The 12,561-nt window shown below is 36.9% G+C and overlaps 1 protein-coding gene across 2 annotated transcripts in view; it reads right to left on the bottom strand.

The window, feature by feature from the left end:
* The window catches only part of LOC131164141 (phospholipase D delta-like), a 46,864-nt gene extending 38,914 nt beyond the window's left edge, over positions 1-7,950 (bottom strand). The window contains exons 1-8 of one of the 2 annotated variants that reach the window (XM_058121126.1): positions 7,730-7,950; positions 4,212-4,451; positions 2,430-3,437; positions 2,063-2,179; positions 1,636-1,830; positions 682-954; positions 508-576; positions 208-355 (exon numbers count right to left, since the gene is read on the bottom strand). In XM_058121126.1, coding sequence (XP_057977109.1) covers positions 208-355; positions 508-576; positions 682-954; positions 1,636-1,830; positions 2,063-2,179; positions 2,430-3,386 — 1,759 coding nt within the window. In that variant the 5' untranslated portion in view covers positions 3,387-3,437; positions 4,212-4,451; positions 7,730-7,950. Of the gene's footprint in view, positions 1-207; positions 356-507; positions 577-681; positions 955-1,635; positions 1,831-2,062; positions 2,180-2,429; positions 3,515-4,211; positions 4,452-7,729 lie in introns of those variants that run through there. The other variant, XM_058121127.1, reaches the window with a different exon arrangement.
* Between the last annotated feature and the right edge of the window lie 4,611 nt (positions 7,951-12,561).

Raw genomic sequence — 12,561 nt, 5'->3', positions numbered from 1 at the left:
AACTTCAAACCTTTTTTTAAACTTGCTAAATATATATAAACATACAACATAATGAACTAGCTATAGAGATGAATATCATTACTAATGGCATTCTTGTGAGAACTGGATCGGGCCTTGAAAAATGATAAATGCAGTAATCAATCAGGATAGCAACAAGAGCTAGCAAGTATAGATGATGACAAAATTGAAAACTCAGTGCTTTATTACCTGCATTTTTGTATGACGGCCAATAATAAGAAGACCCAACAAAATACTGGTTTTCTATATATATAAAATGTTGGGCTGATCTTATTGCTTTCACATATGCAGCATGTATGCTCTTGTCTATCTTCAAGTTTTTCCCACATATAAGATGCTGCAAGAGGAATTATAGGAACAATTTCACTCACATAGTCTCACATCAAAACACCAACCAGCATATAGTTTCATTAAAAAGCTGGAAAAATTAACTATAACACCATAGAATACCACAAGCATTACAAGGCATTGCATCAGTCTTGTTCTTACCTGAGCTACAGCTTCCTGAACAACCTTCGGGAAACCCTTAACAGATCCAGAATCAATTGACCGGAATACCTAAAAAGTACATATGGGTTAGAATCTATTTCAAAACTTTCTACATAATGTAATATGTGGTAAAGAATACTCTCAAGAAAAGCTACCCTCCCAAAGGAGGCACACCTGCACATGCCAGTTCTCAGGATCTTCTTCCTCAACAACACGTACAATATGATCCCCACCAACACGTGATGAGGGAGTAAGTATCCATGAAATGCGGTCTAGCTTTATTAAAGCATCATCATGCCAATGTGCAACCTTTTTAAGCCTGAAATCACGCCATTTTGTGGCTTTTCTCCATCTTTGTTCAAAATTTATCAATATATCATAGGCAGCAGGACCTTCAATTTTACAGTGCAGATCATGCCATGGTTGTCTCGGGCCACGGCCATGGGACTATACATATTAGTGGGAATACAAATTTTCAGTACAACATTTTTAAGGGACATTTTGAAAATATTTATCATCATACTGAAAATTGACAGCACATTCGGTTTAAGAAGCAGAATGAGGGGGGGGCAGAAGAATGAAAAACACGCAGAAATCAAATGGCATTAGATTCTGTTCCAGTCCTAGATACCAAGCATATAATAAGATTGTCTGCAAATATTGGCCATCATGAAGTAATCTAAAATAATATAAAAAACAAATGCAACCTGATGTATGCTATGTCAGTAGCATCAAAACGATAAACAGGCACATTTAAACATGCCAATTACATCCAATACCCCAAGAAAAGAGAGGAGATGATACATGAAGCAACTTCAGTATATTCACAAGCCCAAATTCAAAAATTCTGACAAGAAGAAATAATTTATCCTGCCATCCCTAAGAATCAAAAAGAACATTATAAACACAAAGTACGACAAGGGTTGCAAACAAGCTTCATTTTTGACGAAGTTATGTCATACTAACAGTGCCAAATATGTTATAAATTCCCACATAAGGCCATGGAGTGACCAGGGTTCACAAAAAAAATTCCAGAAACAATCTAGCTTGAAGTAATTATGCAACGACGTATAAAAAGCAGCCTTACATGCAAGTACTAGAGATGTATAATAAGTAATAACCACTTACATTAAATGTCGGATTATGAAAATCATTTTCAAAGACACTCTCAAGATGACTAAAGAGCCTGTGCTCCGGAGTATCATATCTGCCATCACATAAATCCAGGCCACCAATAAAAGCAGTTATCTTTCGGTTATTCCCATTAGCTTGACTATCAAGAAGTACGCACTTCTGATGATGTGTAAAAAGGGTTCCCACTACCTGGACTAGAAGGTTAATTCAGATCAGTAAATAAGAATATAGTTAAAAGAGTACAACACAATAAATGGGTTTCTCACTAACTTTTCTAACTTAAAAGAATAAATAATAGCAGCAACGGAAAACAAGTGGCCAATGATGGTAAGGATCTTATCCTAAGCAATCTATCGATGCGCAATAGCTTTTATAACACCACTTGATTTTGTTCTCCAAATAGGGGGATAACATTCCACACCTGTTGTTTGAAAATACTAAGCTTATTGCTGGCATAACGAGGAGAGAGAACACAATGGACGCTCGAGTGCCTGAAAAATTTTTTAGTTTCTTCATCATGTGTCTGCATGACGCCTTCCTGCATTCAAAGTCCATAATTAATTATTGAGCACACACATATACCCAAATGTAATTCAAGATTGAAAGTCGTCCTCTCCATTTATCTACCACAATGGAGCATAGAAATGATTATTCATGTACACAATGACACAAAATAAGTTGTTCATCAACACCAAACACAACTTTCAGCATCTAATGGTCTAACCAAATATATTTGTTTATTAAGTAAGATAATTTTCATGGGCATGCAAATGCATAACAAGTGTTACCGTTTTCAAAAGAAATTTGTCATGTGAAGTTTTATCATCCCAAATCAGAAGAATCACACGAGCCCCTTCTTGTGACTTGTACTTCAACAAATCTCCCAAAGAAAGGTCTCCTCCAGCAGGTAATGGCTTCGTTGGCTCTCGCACAAGCTTTACAGGGTGGTATATGGACCAACCAATAATGTATATCAGGTGGTGAGCTTCTAAAATGGCATGGCAAATGTCTTCCCAACATTTACCATGCTGAAAAACTTTTCCATCATCAAGTAAAATTTCAGGTAGCGTTGCATCTGGAACATGAGCATCCTGATAAAGTGTCACATTCCCTCCTTTTCGGAGTGGAAAATATGTCTTAGGCACTCCTAAATTGTCTGGATCAGCACCAACACCATCCTTGTACATGGGGTTTTCTCCAACTGACCTGAACTGAATAGAAAGATGCAGCTCAGGATATGGTTTCAAGGGACTCCCATAAGAACCAACAATAGGGAACCAACCATTAATTGTGTTTCCTGAGATTATTTTCTCTACAGAAATCTCCACCACTCCAATAAGTTGAGCCCCAAGAACATCATTATCCTTAACCTGAAACTCCACTTTTGCAACAGGGTGAGCAACAAGCACAGAGAAGTGCTCATCCCACAGAGGGTTCTCAGAATTAGCAATTACTCTAGTTTGAGCTACAGTAGCCCCTGCCAGGCAAACAGACACATAAGGGTCACTGGTAATAATAGAATGCCCACCCGAATGTTTATTTCTATGTTTCTTTCCGAAGGGAGATGTGCAGGGCCCGAACATAGTAAAACATCTTCTCATTCTTTCTGATGCTAAATCCATATTTGGAAGAGACTTCGCTTCTAATATCCGCAAATCCAGTTCTCCATGCAAAAACATAGTTTCCCCAAAAACCCCAACTCCACCCCTTGGGCTTACTGGGGGAAAGTAAGAGTCACTGTCCATTAACAACTCGGAAATAGGCAAGGACCCAATCCTTAATGCATCCCTTTCTGACTGAAAATAATTCCATAGGTTTAAACAATCAAAAACTAACATCAGATTATAAAAAGAAACTTGAATGAAGCCAAAACTTCATCTCATTGCACGAACAGGATAAAATATTTGTGTATAAAGGCAAGGTTATTATTTGGTAAGAAAAAGGTTGGCAACACAAATAATTAGATAATTTTTGTCTTCTTAGTTCACATTTCAGGCATGCCAAAACATTATTTTTATGAGGATATACCTTTTTTATCCATGGATGAATAAGGAAGTGCTAAGTCCATTATGTTCTATTTCCTTTCATGAAAAATTTGAACTCCATTTTTCGTAAAAAATAAATAAAATAAAATAATTACATGCTAAATTTCAAATTAATAATATAGATGCAGAATAAGATCTTGAGTATTTGGAATTCAAAAGGAAAAAAGTGCTTTCTTGTGTGCCCTAAGTAATCCAAACAGAAGATAAGCCATGAAGTAAGAGTACTAAACTTTGATTAGGAAATCTATTTACAGTATGTAAACCTTTGATTAATAAAAATTAAAGAAGAGTTAAAACTAACTCAGAGCATATTTTAAAGGGGTGAGAGGCAGACAACAAGTGAATTTTAATGTGGGCATTAGTTTAATTTATTATGTCAAGATGTAAACAAATGAGGGCCACCCACGTGTATTTTTATAATTAAAATTATTAAAATTCTGAAATATTAATTTTTGTTTTGGAAGAAGCCACAACTTATATTTCAGCACAAAGAAGAGATTTAAAACACAAAGCCTGAGCACCAACCAATCAAAATAAAAACAATTCCACAATTCTTCTTGCTTCACATGAAATAAAATAGTCCGCCAGAAGTGACCAATGCCGTATCCCAACTTCACTCATAAAAAAACAAAAAGGCTCATATTCTGAAGCTGTCTCTTTGCCTCCCTAACTGAGTTTCCCAAATAACATGTAACATAAATGCAGCTGTGCAAAACTATTACATAGACCCGCCACTGATTCAACTGATCCAAAGCTTGCTCTTCACTGGAACATCAAGAAAGGAAAAAGGATCAGATTCTAACCATTTGCACAACCATACACAAACACACACGCAAGTACATGTACTTGGAGGAACACTGCAATTGAATGGACACTGCATCACCCTCTTCCTCTCTCCCAATGAACACTTTATCTACCCCCCCCCCCCCCCCCACCTCTAAATTATATTGATGGACACACAAACATATATACAGATTCATATTCAGGCTAAATAATGGACATTCTTTTTATGCTAGCCAGTTTCTATTTATGACCCTAATGAAACACATTCATTTAAAATTTGTGAAGTTGGACTTTCCATAAGACCATGGACATAAAGAAGTGCCCTTCTCCTTTAAAATTTGGCCAGGGAAAAAAGGAAAAAAGGAAAAAATATCCCAGCAGTCAATAACGTGCAACACTTTAAACGTTCAAGTTATTAGACTGATCAGTATGCTCTTTATACACAGCCTCTAGAATGCTCAAAATTTTGAAAATAGTTGAACATAAAAGAGGAAATACACTAACAAGACCTAAAAGGAATGACATCCAAACCAAAACTTTTTTCTAGAATAACAGAAACTACCCAGTTTTGTTAATATGTAAAATATATAAAATAAAACAAAATAAGCATTGGCACCATATGAAAACCTTCAAAACACTATTTCCTGAAGGATAGGTCTCAAGTATTACTGGATCTCATCCATCATGTGCTAATTCCATCAGAATACAAGCATGCGCTCTTACACATTTTTGGCCTGTCCAGGTTAGAAAATTAGGTCCATTACATGGTGCATAAAAAGAGTGTTTTTTTCCCCCTTTTGGTCAGGGTGGGGGGAAGGGGATTCAGATTGAACTGTCTCACTGATCCTTGATGTCAAATTGAACTTCAACCTTTGACTGTGATTCTCTAGATGATATAATATTTCCAAGCAAAATTAATCTGCAGCTGAGCACAGTGAAATACCTAAAAAAAATATAAACCTAGTGAAATCTACTTTCTTTATCAAGCGTGACTTTAAAATCTCAATAGCTAAGTTCCAATTAGGCTTAAATGCATAGTGAGTATGTTTATGAAATCTACATTTGTTTATTTAACAGAACTTAGCAAATAATGTAATATGCGTAAACAGCAAACCTGCTCCATAACCCATTCCTATCTTTTGTCTCCTGTTTTTTGTTCAAGAAATTCAGGATCTTGATGCAATGCGTTTTACAAATGGGTGCTTAAAGTTTAAAAAAAAAAAAAAAAATGTAACCCAATCTCTTGCGAGGGCAACAAAGAAGACAGGGAGCAAGCTACAGCCATTCATATTATAAATTTATAATTTATTTTGTGCATGAAAAAAATTTTCACTAATTTTTTTTTAAAAATATAAATATTAATCAACAGGACACTGCACCTCACTTCCTATTCCTATCCATAAGCAAAGCTTGTACATATTTTTGTGGTCAAAATACAATTAAAATAAATTAAAAGCAACTCAATAGAAGATGATGGAAATCTATAGATCTTTCATTCCTGAGTTGATAATGACATCCTTCAACATTTTAGATCATCTCATGATCAATTGAAGCACAACAGTACTGCTTTCTTTTAAGGAAAAAAAAATTGAGGCAGTTTTGGGGGGTTAAAGATCAATCTTAGAAAAATTGCTGTTTGACATCAGTAGGTAAGGATATTATCCGCAGGAATTTAATCTACCAGTTGAAATAAATCTCTCTCTCTCTCTCTCTCTGTGGGAAAACAAGTCTTTTTTGAAGCATGGAACTAAATCCACTGAAGCATGGAACTAAATCCCACTTATAATGTGTTGTTTCTACATACTGCAATATACTCCCTTCCGCTATAGTTGGTAGGTTATAATAGAAATTGTATAGTCCTTAAATTTTGACGTGGAAAGGAAACATTTTTTGGCATTTAAAGACACCGAAAGATATAGTCATTGCTTAATCTTTCTGTGCCAAGGTGGTGGGCAACCACAGACATGGTTTGCAGTAAGGAATCTCAGAAATGAGCAATTTTCAGCAAGTTCAAAGTGGAGAGAGGTGAGCAGTTAAGGACTTGATGGACATTGTTGGCCCACAACCTAACTCCTTAAGCTTTTGAGCTTAGTGATCACTTAACATGGTACCAGAGCTATAGGTCAGGATGTCCCATTTCTAATTCTCATTGAAGCTATTTATCCCCTTCAAATACACCATTCAACATGCAGGACTCATATGGAAGTGTGCAGGCTAGACATAGGAAGAGTGCTATGGCTTAATGTTGTTAGCCCAGACGAAACGTTTGGATTAGTGATGACCCATCACTTCTGACTACAGACAATCTTTTCTCATGAGCATTCCAGAATTCCAAGCAGTATTCAGTTAGGAAATATGTGTTCTGGAAACATTTGTTTCAAAGAGACTTGTAGAACAGGCAGTAGAGTACATGGTTCAGGTGTAATAAAATGGGTTCTTTCCAGTCCAGATGAAAAGTTGTCAAGCCTTTTCACTGATTGTTAGTAAGACCAGCACAATCATCCATTGCTTGGATATTAATGGTTCTGATCAGGTGGTTTTTCTTGCTTAACAGCAAAAGTAAAACAAAACTGAGTAGGGGGATCATCTTTCTTTGAGGTACTCAACCATGCCCAGCCATTTTGTAACACGTGAAGCATGATCAAAGTAAAGTGATTATCATTGCCATACTATGAATCTCCATTTTTATTTCCCTTTTTGAATGAAACCCATTGACTCTAGCATTCGAGCTTGGTCATGGACAAGGACAGAGTATCAAAGAAGACTATCTGTGATATTTACAACATGCAGGACTAGAAATCTTTGGTGTTCTAAACTCTGAGGTCATGTTAAAATCCTAGTTGGGACTCCCTGTTTTCATTTAGGCCTACAATATTTTTCTAAAGGCCTAAAGGCCTCGGATTGATTTTGGAAGGAGTAAATTCAATAACAAGATGCCAGAGTTTGATTATAAGAGGTTTTAATTCACTATTTTAAAAAAAAACTATCAAACACCACACTGAAATACAGGGATAAATGAAACGAACCAACCAAGCAATCAAAAGAAGTGACAAGAACAGAGAGATAGAATCAGGACTCCTCAAAATTCCCAAAATGCTCATTACAACACACCCATCTAGACAGATAACAAAAAGTTAAATGACACCACAATCATTAATTAAAAGTCGAATTTCTGTTCTTTTAAAGAAACATGTGAAGATCGCAACCCTGGAATCATATTGCGCGAAATTAAATTTCTTCATAAGAATGGCGAGGAATACCTGAAGAAGCGAAGGGATTCATGAAGATCAGAGAGAGAGGAGGCGAGACACGAAGAAAAGCAGATGGAGAAAACGAGAGAGCTTGAGACGACGATGCCTGTATGGCCAACACCAACAGGAGAGAGAGAGAGAGAGAGAGAGAGAGAGAGAGAGAGAGAGAGAGAGGCGAAAATAGCGGGAGATCGCAGGGGCCGAGCGCGAGTGATGGAAGCCATTTCTTTAACACGGAGAGAGAGAGAGAGAGAGAGAGAGAGAGAGAAGAAGAGAGGAGAGGGAGAGAGCGCTTAAATTTGAAGAGGCGGTTACTTTCAAGTTCTAGCACCCAGCGCGCTCTGCTACTGACACGTCGTAGAGGCCGTTTAAATTTTTTATAAAAATTAATAATTAGTAGAAATCATATCATACAAGCGGCAGTCATGGAGTTTTTTTCCAAACTAATGCTCACGTAATCTCGTAACTTGGTGCTGCGAGATTTAAAACTCCAGCGAGTGGGAAGGTGACACGGGGCTAAGCAAATCTTGCAGCACCAAGTTGCGAGATTTAAAGCTCCAGCGAGCGGGAAGGTGACGCGTGGCACAGGGTTGAGCAAATCTCATAAAACCAAGCTATGAGATTTGCTGCACAGAAATTATATGAGCTGACGCGTGGCAAATCTCGCAAGTTGGTCCTACGAGATTTGCTTCGCCCATTCTTTTGCCCCTTCCTCCTTCAATTAACTTTTGCATTGCAGAGTAGCCAACACCAGTGCAGTAGAGAGTAGAGACCAGACACTGCAGGTTACCGTTGGCGAAGGGTTAACGTTGCTGCTCGTGAACGTTGCTAGCACGAGTTGCTTGAGGAGGAATATTATAAAAGGGGGAGATGGGGTTAGGTCTTTGAAACCTTAAGCTCATTATTTTTTTGAATTGAAAATACATATTGTTTGATTGATTGGTTGATTTGTTAGTGTGCAGTATTTAGTCTAAATTACCTTCAATTCATTGATTGAAGGTTTTTATTTCAAACTCCCAAATTTGAGGTATGTATTATATTTTGTTTTGTTTTCCATTTAATTTTTCTATTGCAATTTTTATTATAAGTGTATTGGAAATTTATATATATATATATATATATATATATATATATATATATATATATATATATATAACAATCATGAGATGATATATTGATAATTTTAGATCCAATGCATATAGTTCAACAATCATGAGATGCTATATTGATAATTTTAGATCCAATAATTAATAGATGATTTTTTTCTTAATTTTAAAATTAAATTATATTGCATCAATAATTAATATGTTAAAATATATGATTAGTTTCTAATCTTTTTTACACTAAAATTAAAAATATTTTTAATTAAAATTTTAATTGATAATTATGTTCTTATTATTTTAACTTACATTAAAATGTTTTTATTAAATGATAATAATAAATATATTATTATGTAATAAAAAATAATCTTATTCTTGATGTATATATATAACATGTGATTGTCATATTTTATATGTATGAATTACATACTGTAAGAATTACATTTCTAATGAATTTTTGTTTCTTGAATAGCTTGTTTGATCTTATGTTTCATATTTTTAGTGTCTCCTTCAATTACAACCAAATTCATCACTTTTCATATATTATAGATAATAGCTGTCCGTATAACTTTTGCTTTATGATCTTTTGTACTCTTCAAATTAGTCAACTTGTCTAAAATTGTATTCCACTTCAAGTTTTGAAACTGAAGATTCAGTTGTTCCATTGATCCCTTAAATATCATTTAAATTTTGTTATAATTTACTTCCTAACTTAGCACTTGAAATCATATGCTGGATATTTTCATAATATATGTTTTTAATTTTCTGAAAAACTTATTTATTTTATTTATTCATAATTTTATGTCATATTGTGCATAGTGGTAGTAATAAATTATATAAAAATATGGTACCAGTTGGGGGGGGGGGGGGGGATAGGACAATAAGAAGCATGCATTGAGATAATAATTTTTTAAACTCAATTGAGTTATTTAATCCTATGGTAGAATAAAGTGAAAGTGCTAATTGAATTATATTTTCCGAAATGAGTTTATATAAACGGCTTAAAACTTCTCAAATTGCAGTTAATAAGAATTTCTAAAGAATTTAAAAATAAGCTTTATAGAAACTTACAAAACTATCCAAAATTTAATGAAGAATACATAGAAATGTGTGGCAATGGAAGTTTAATTATTTTAAATTATATTGTATTTATATGTAATAAATATGTAAACATGTAAAAATAAATAGCAAATTCAATCACATCCTCATGTTAATGTCATGATTTTATTAGAAGAGGTTCCATAAATTTGTCAAGATTCCATTTCTTATCTTTTTAAGTTACGTATCAAGATTGTTGGTACTTAGGTGATAAAGTGAAGGGGTGAAAATTATTTATTTAGTTTAGAGCTTTCATTTAAAAATTAAAAATCAAGCAACTTATTTTTAATATAACTTATTTAATTCTTAATCCAATAAAAAATTAATAATAAATTTCAGTGACATATTAATCTGAATGCCTTATGCATGGGTGATGCAATGATGTGAATTGCATGCTGGTAGATATTATAGGTTTTCGCATGCTCAGACTGGATTATTACATTGTTTGCAAACGTTTCGGGGACATGGTAAAAATGGGAAAATGTTCAAATTATAGACGGCATGTTGCCGAAAGGGAAGGTAGGAAGAGGAGCACGTGCAGTATATGTCATCAAAAAAGACATAATCACACAAGGTGTCCGAGAAGGACCCAACCCAGGGATGCAGCTGGACCGTCGCATTGAGATCGTCGGCACTTTGGGACTCATTCAGACACTTCTTCTTTTGTATATATTTATTATAATGCGATGATGCATTTTGCAGGATTGATTCAGAGTCATCTCATCCAAGCGTCTTGACGATAGGCGATGATCCCCAAGCCAGCCGAGCGTGGGCTAATGGGCACGCCGACCCCTTGTTCTGCTGAGGGGGCACGCAGTTTGCGAAGCGCTGTTTGGAGGCAGACTACTGGATCGTCTGCTTGATACGCGATGTTAGGTTTTATGGTATTTATCGGATTGTCCATATCCAGCTGGATTGGCATCTCATCACAGAATTGGTGGAGCGATGGAGACCTGAGATGCACATGTTCCACCTACCTCATAGGGAGGTGACTGTCACACTCCAGGATGTCGCCATTTTGTTTGAGCTGCCGATTGATCGACGACCCGTCACTAGTCATACTACTGGGCTAGTAGAGGGACCTACGAACCGTCAGGGATGACTCGCCCTGCGTAATATGTGCGAGCATTTTGTTGGGAGTTGTGCCACTCGACAACGAAATGGTTGGTGCACAGATCCGTATGCAATTCCTTGAGGGAGATATCTTTCGTCAGCTCCTGGCAGATGCAGATGCACAGACTATAGCATGCCGTGCACAAGCCCACTTGTTGCGTTTGATCTGTGGGGTCATATTTTGTGACGTTTCAGGCAGCTATGCGCATCTGATGTTCCTTCCACTTCTTGCGGACTTGGGAGGGTGTCGCTCATACGGTTGGGGGTCCACTACTTTGGCTTGGCTATACAGGGAGATGTGTCGCGCCGCTCACCACTTGAAGACACAAATTGCTGGCCCACTTCACCTACTACAGGTTTGGGCCTGGGAGAGATTTCCGTCCTTAGCTCCTACGCGACGAGGTTTCCTGCAGATTCATAGGGGTCAGGACGGTCGTCCGATTGACCCACTCCCACTCGCATACTAGTTAGTTCCAACAACATTTGTCCCTCTTCATTCACTTTATAAGCACTACAAATACTAATTTGTAGTACTTACTTTTCGTTACATTCGGAAACTTACATTTCATCTTATACAGATGGAGGGACGACTTGAGAGCACCGACGGTTGTGTTACACACATTACCTTGGTATAGGTTCGAGTTGGACATGCATCGGGATCATGAGGTATAATCCAATTAAAGTATATCTCATAGTATTCTCTTTCTTTCTTTCAGGTATGTATAGTTCACTTAACTTTTGTTTATGTTTAAGTGCAGTTCCTATGGAGACCCTACACGGCTGAGATTCTAGCCAACCTGCCTCCTGACTATGCAGTGTCGGGAGTGACCTGTGGGTAGCCCGAGTGCCACTCATATGCTTTCATATTATCGAGTGGTATCACCTCGACCGAGTCATGTGGCAATTCAGGTATCGACAGGGCATTCCCAACCATTTTCTGATATCAGGGGTAGATATAGTTGGGGATGACCTCCACGACATGGATGGGTGCGGTTGAGGGATCACAAATTGGGCGATTACACATGCGATATTCGTTACTGTGTGGAAGCATTGGCAAGACTACATCGTACCAGGAGTGGCGGAGGACGGTCTGATGCGTCTAGATGACCCATACTTCACTTGGTATAGGTCCATCACACGCCGCTTCGTCGATAGGACCGCTGTTGTATATTTGAGCCTCGTAAGAAGACTTTAACCCAAAATTCCTTTTGTTATTTATATGTTACGATTTGCATGGGTTAACCAAATATTTTCATATCCTGCAGGCTAACATAGTATATAAGGCAAATCAAATCTTGTCAGATCCTGCTATCCATCAATTGATGAGTGCTGCATTGAACCTTGTCCACGAGGACGGTCGATGGATCCCAGCTGCTCGACATGATGTACCAACACGAGGAGGGAGACCAGCTCCAGTATGAGGAGGACGACATGTCTCCTCTAGTTGTCCAGTGAGTCCCATCTCCTCGCCGCCAATTGTACATGTGGAGTACGTGTTCAGTTCGTCAGCACCGTATGCGCCTTCCATTG

This window comes from Malania oleifera, chromosome 9 (assembly GCF_029873635.1).
Source record: "Malania oleifera isolate guangnan ecotype guangnan chromosome 9, ASM2987363v1, whole genome shotgun sequence".
Lineage (NCBI taxonomy): Eukaryota > Viridiplantae > Streptophyta > Magnoliopsida > Santalales > Ximeniaceae > Malania > Malania oleifera.
This window is presented reverse-complemented; position numbering and strand designations above follow the sequence as displayed.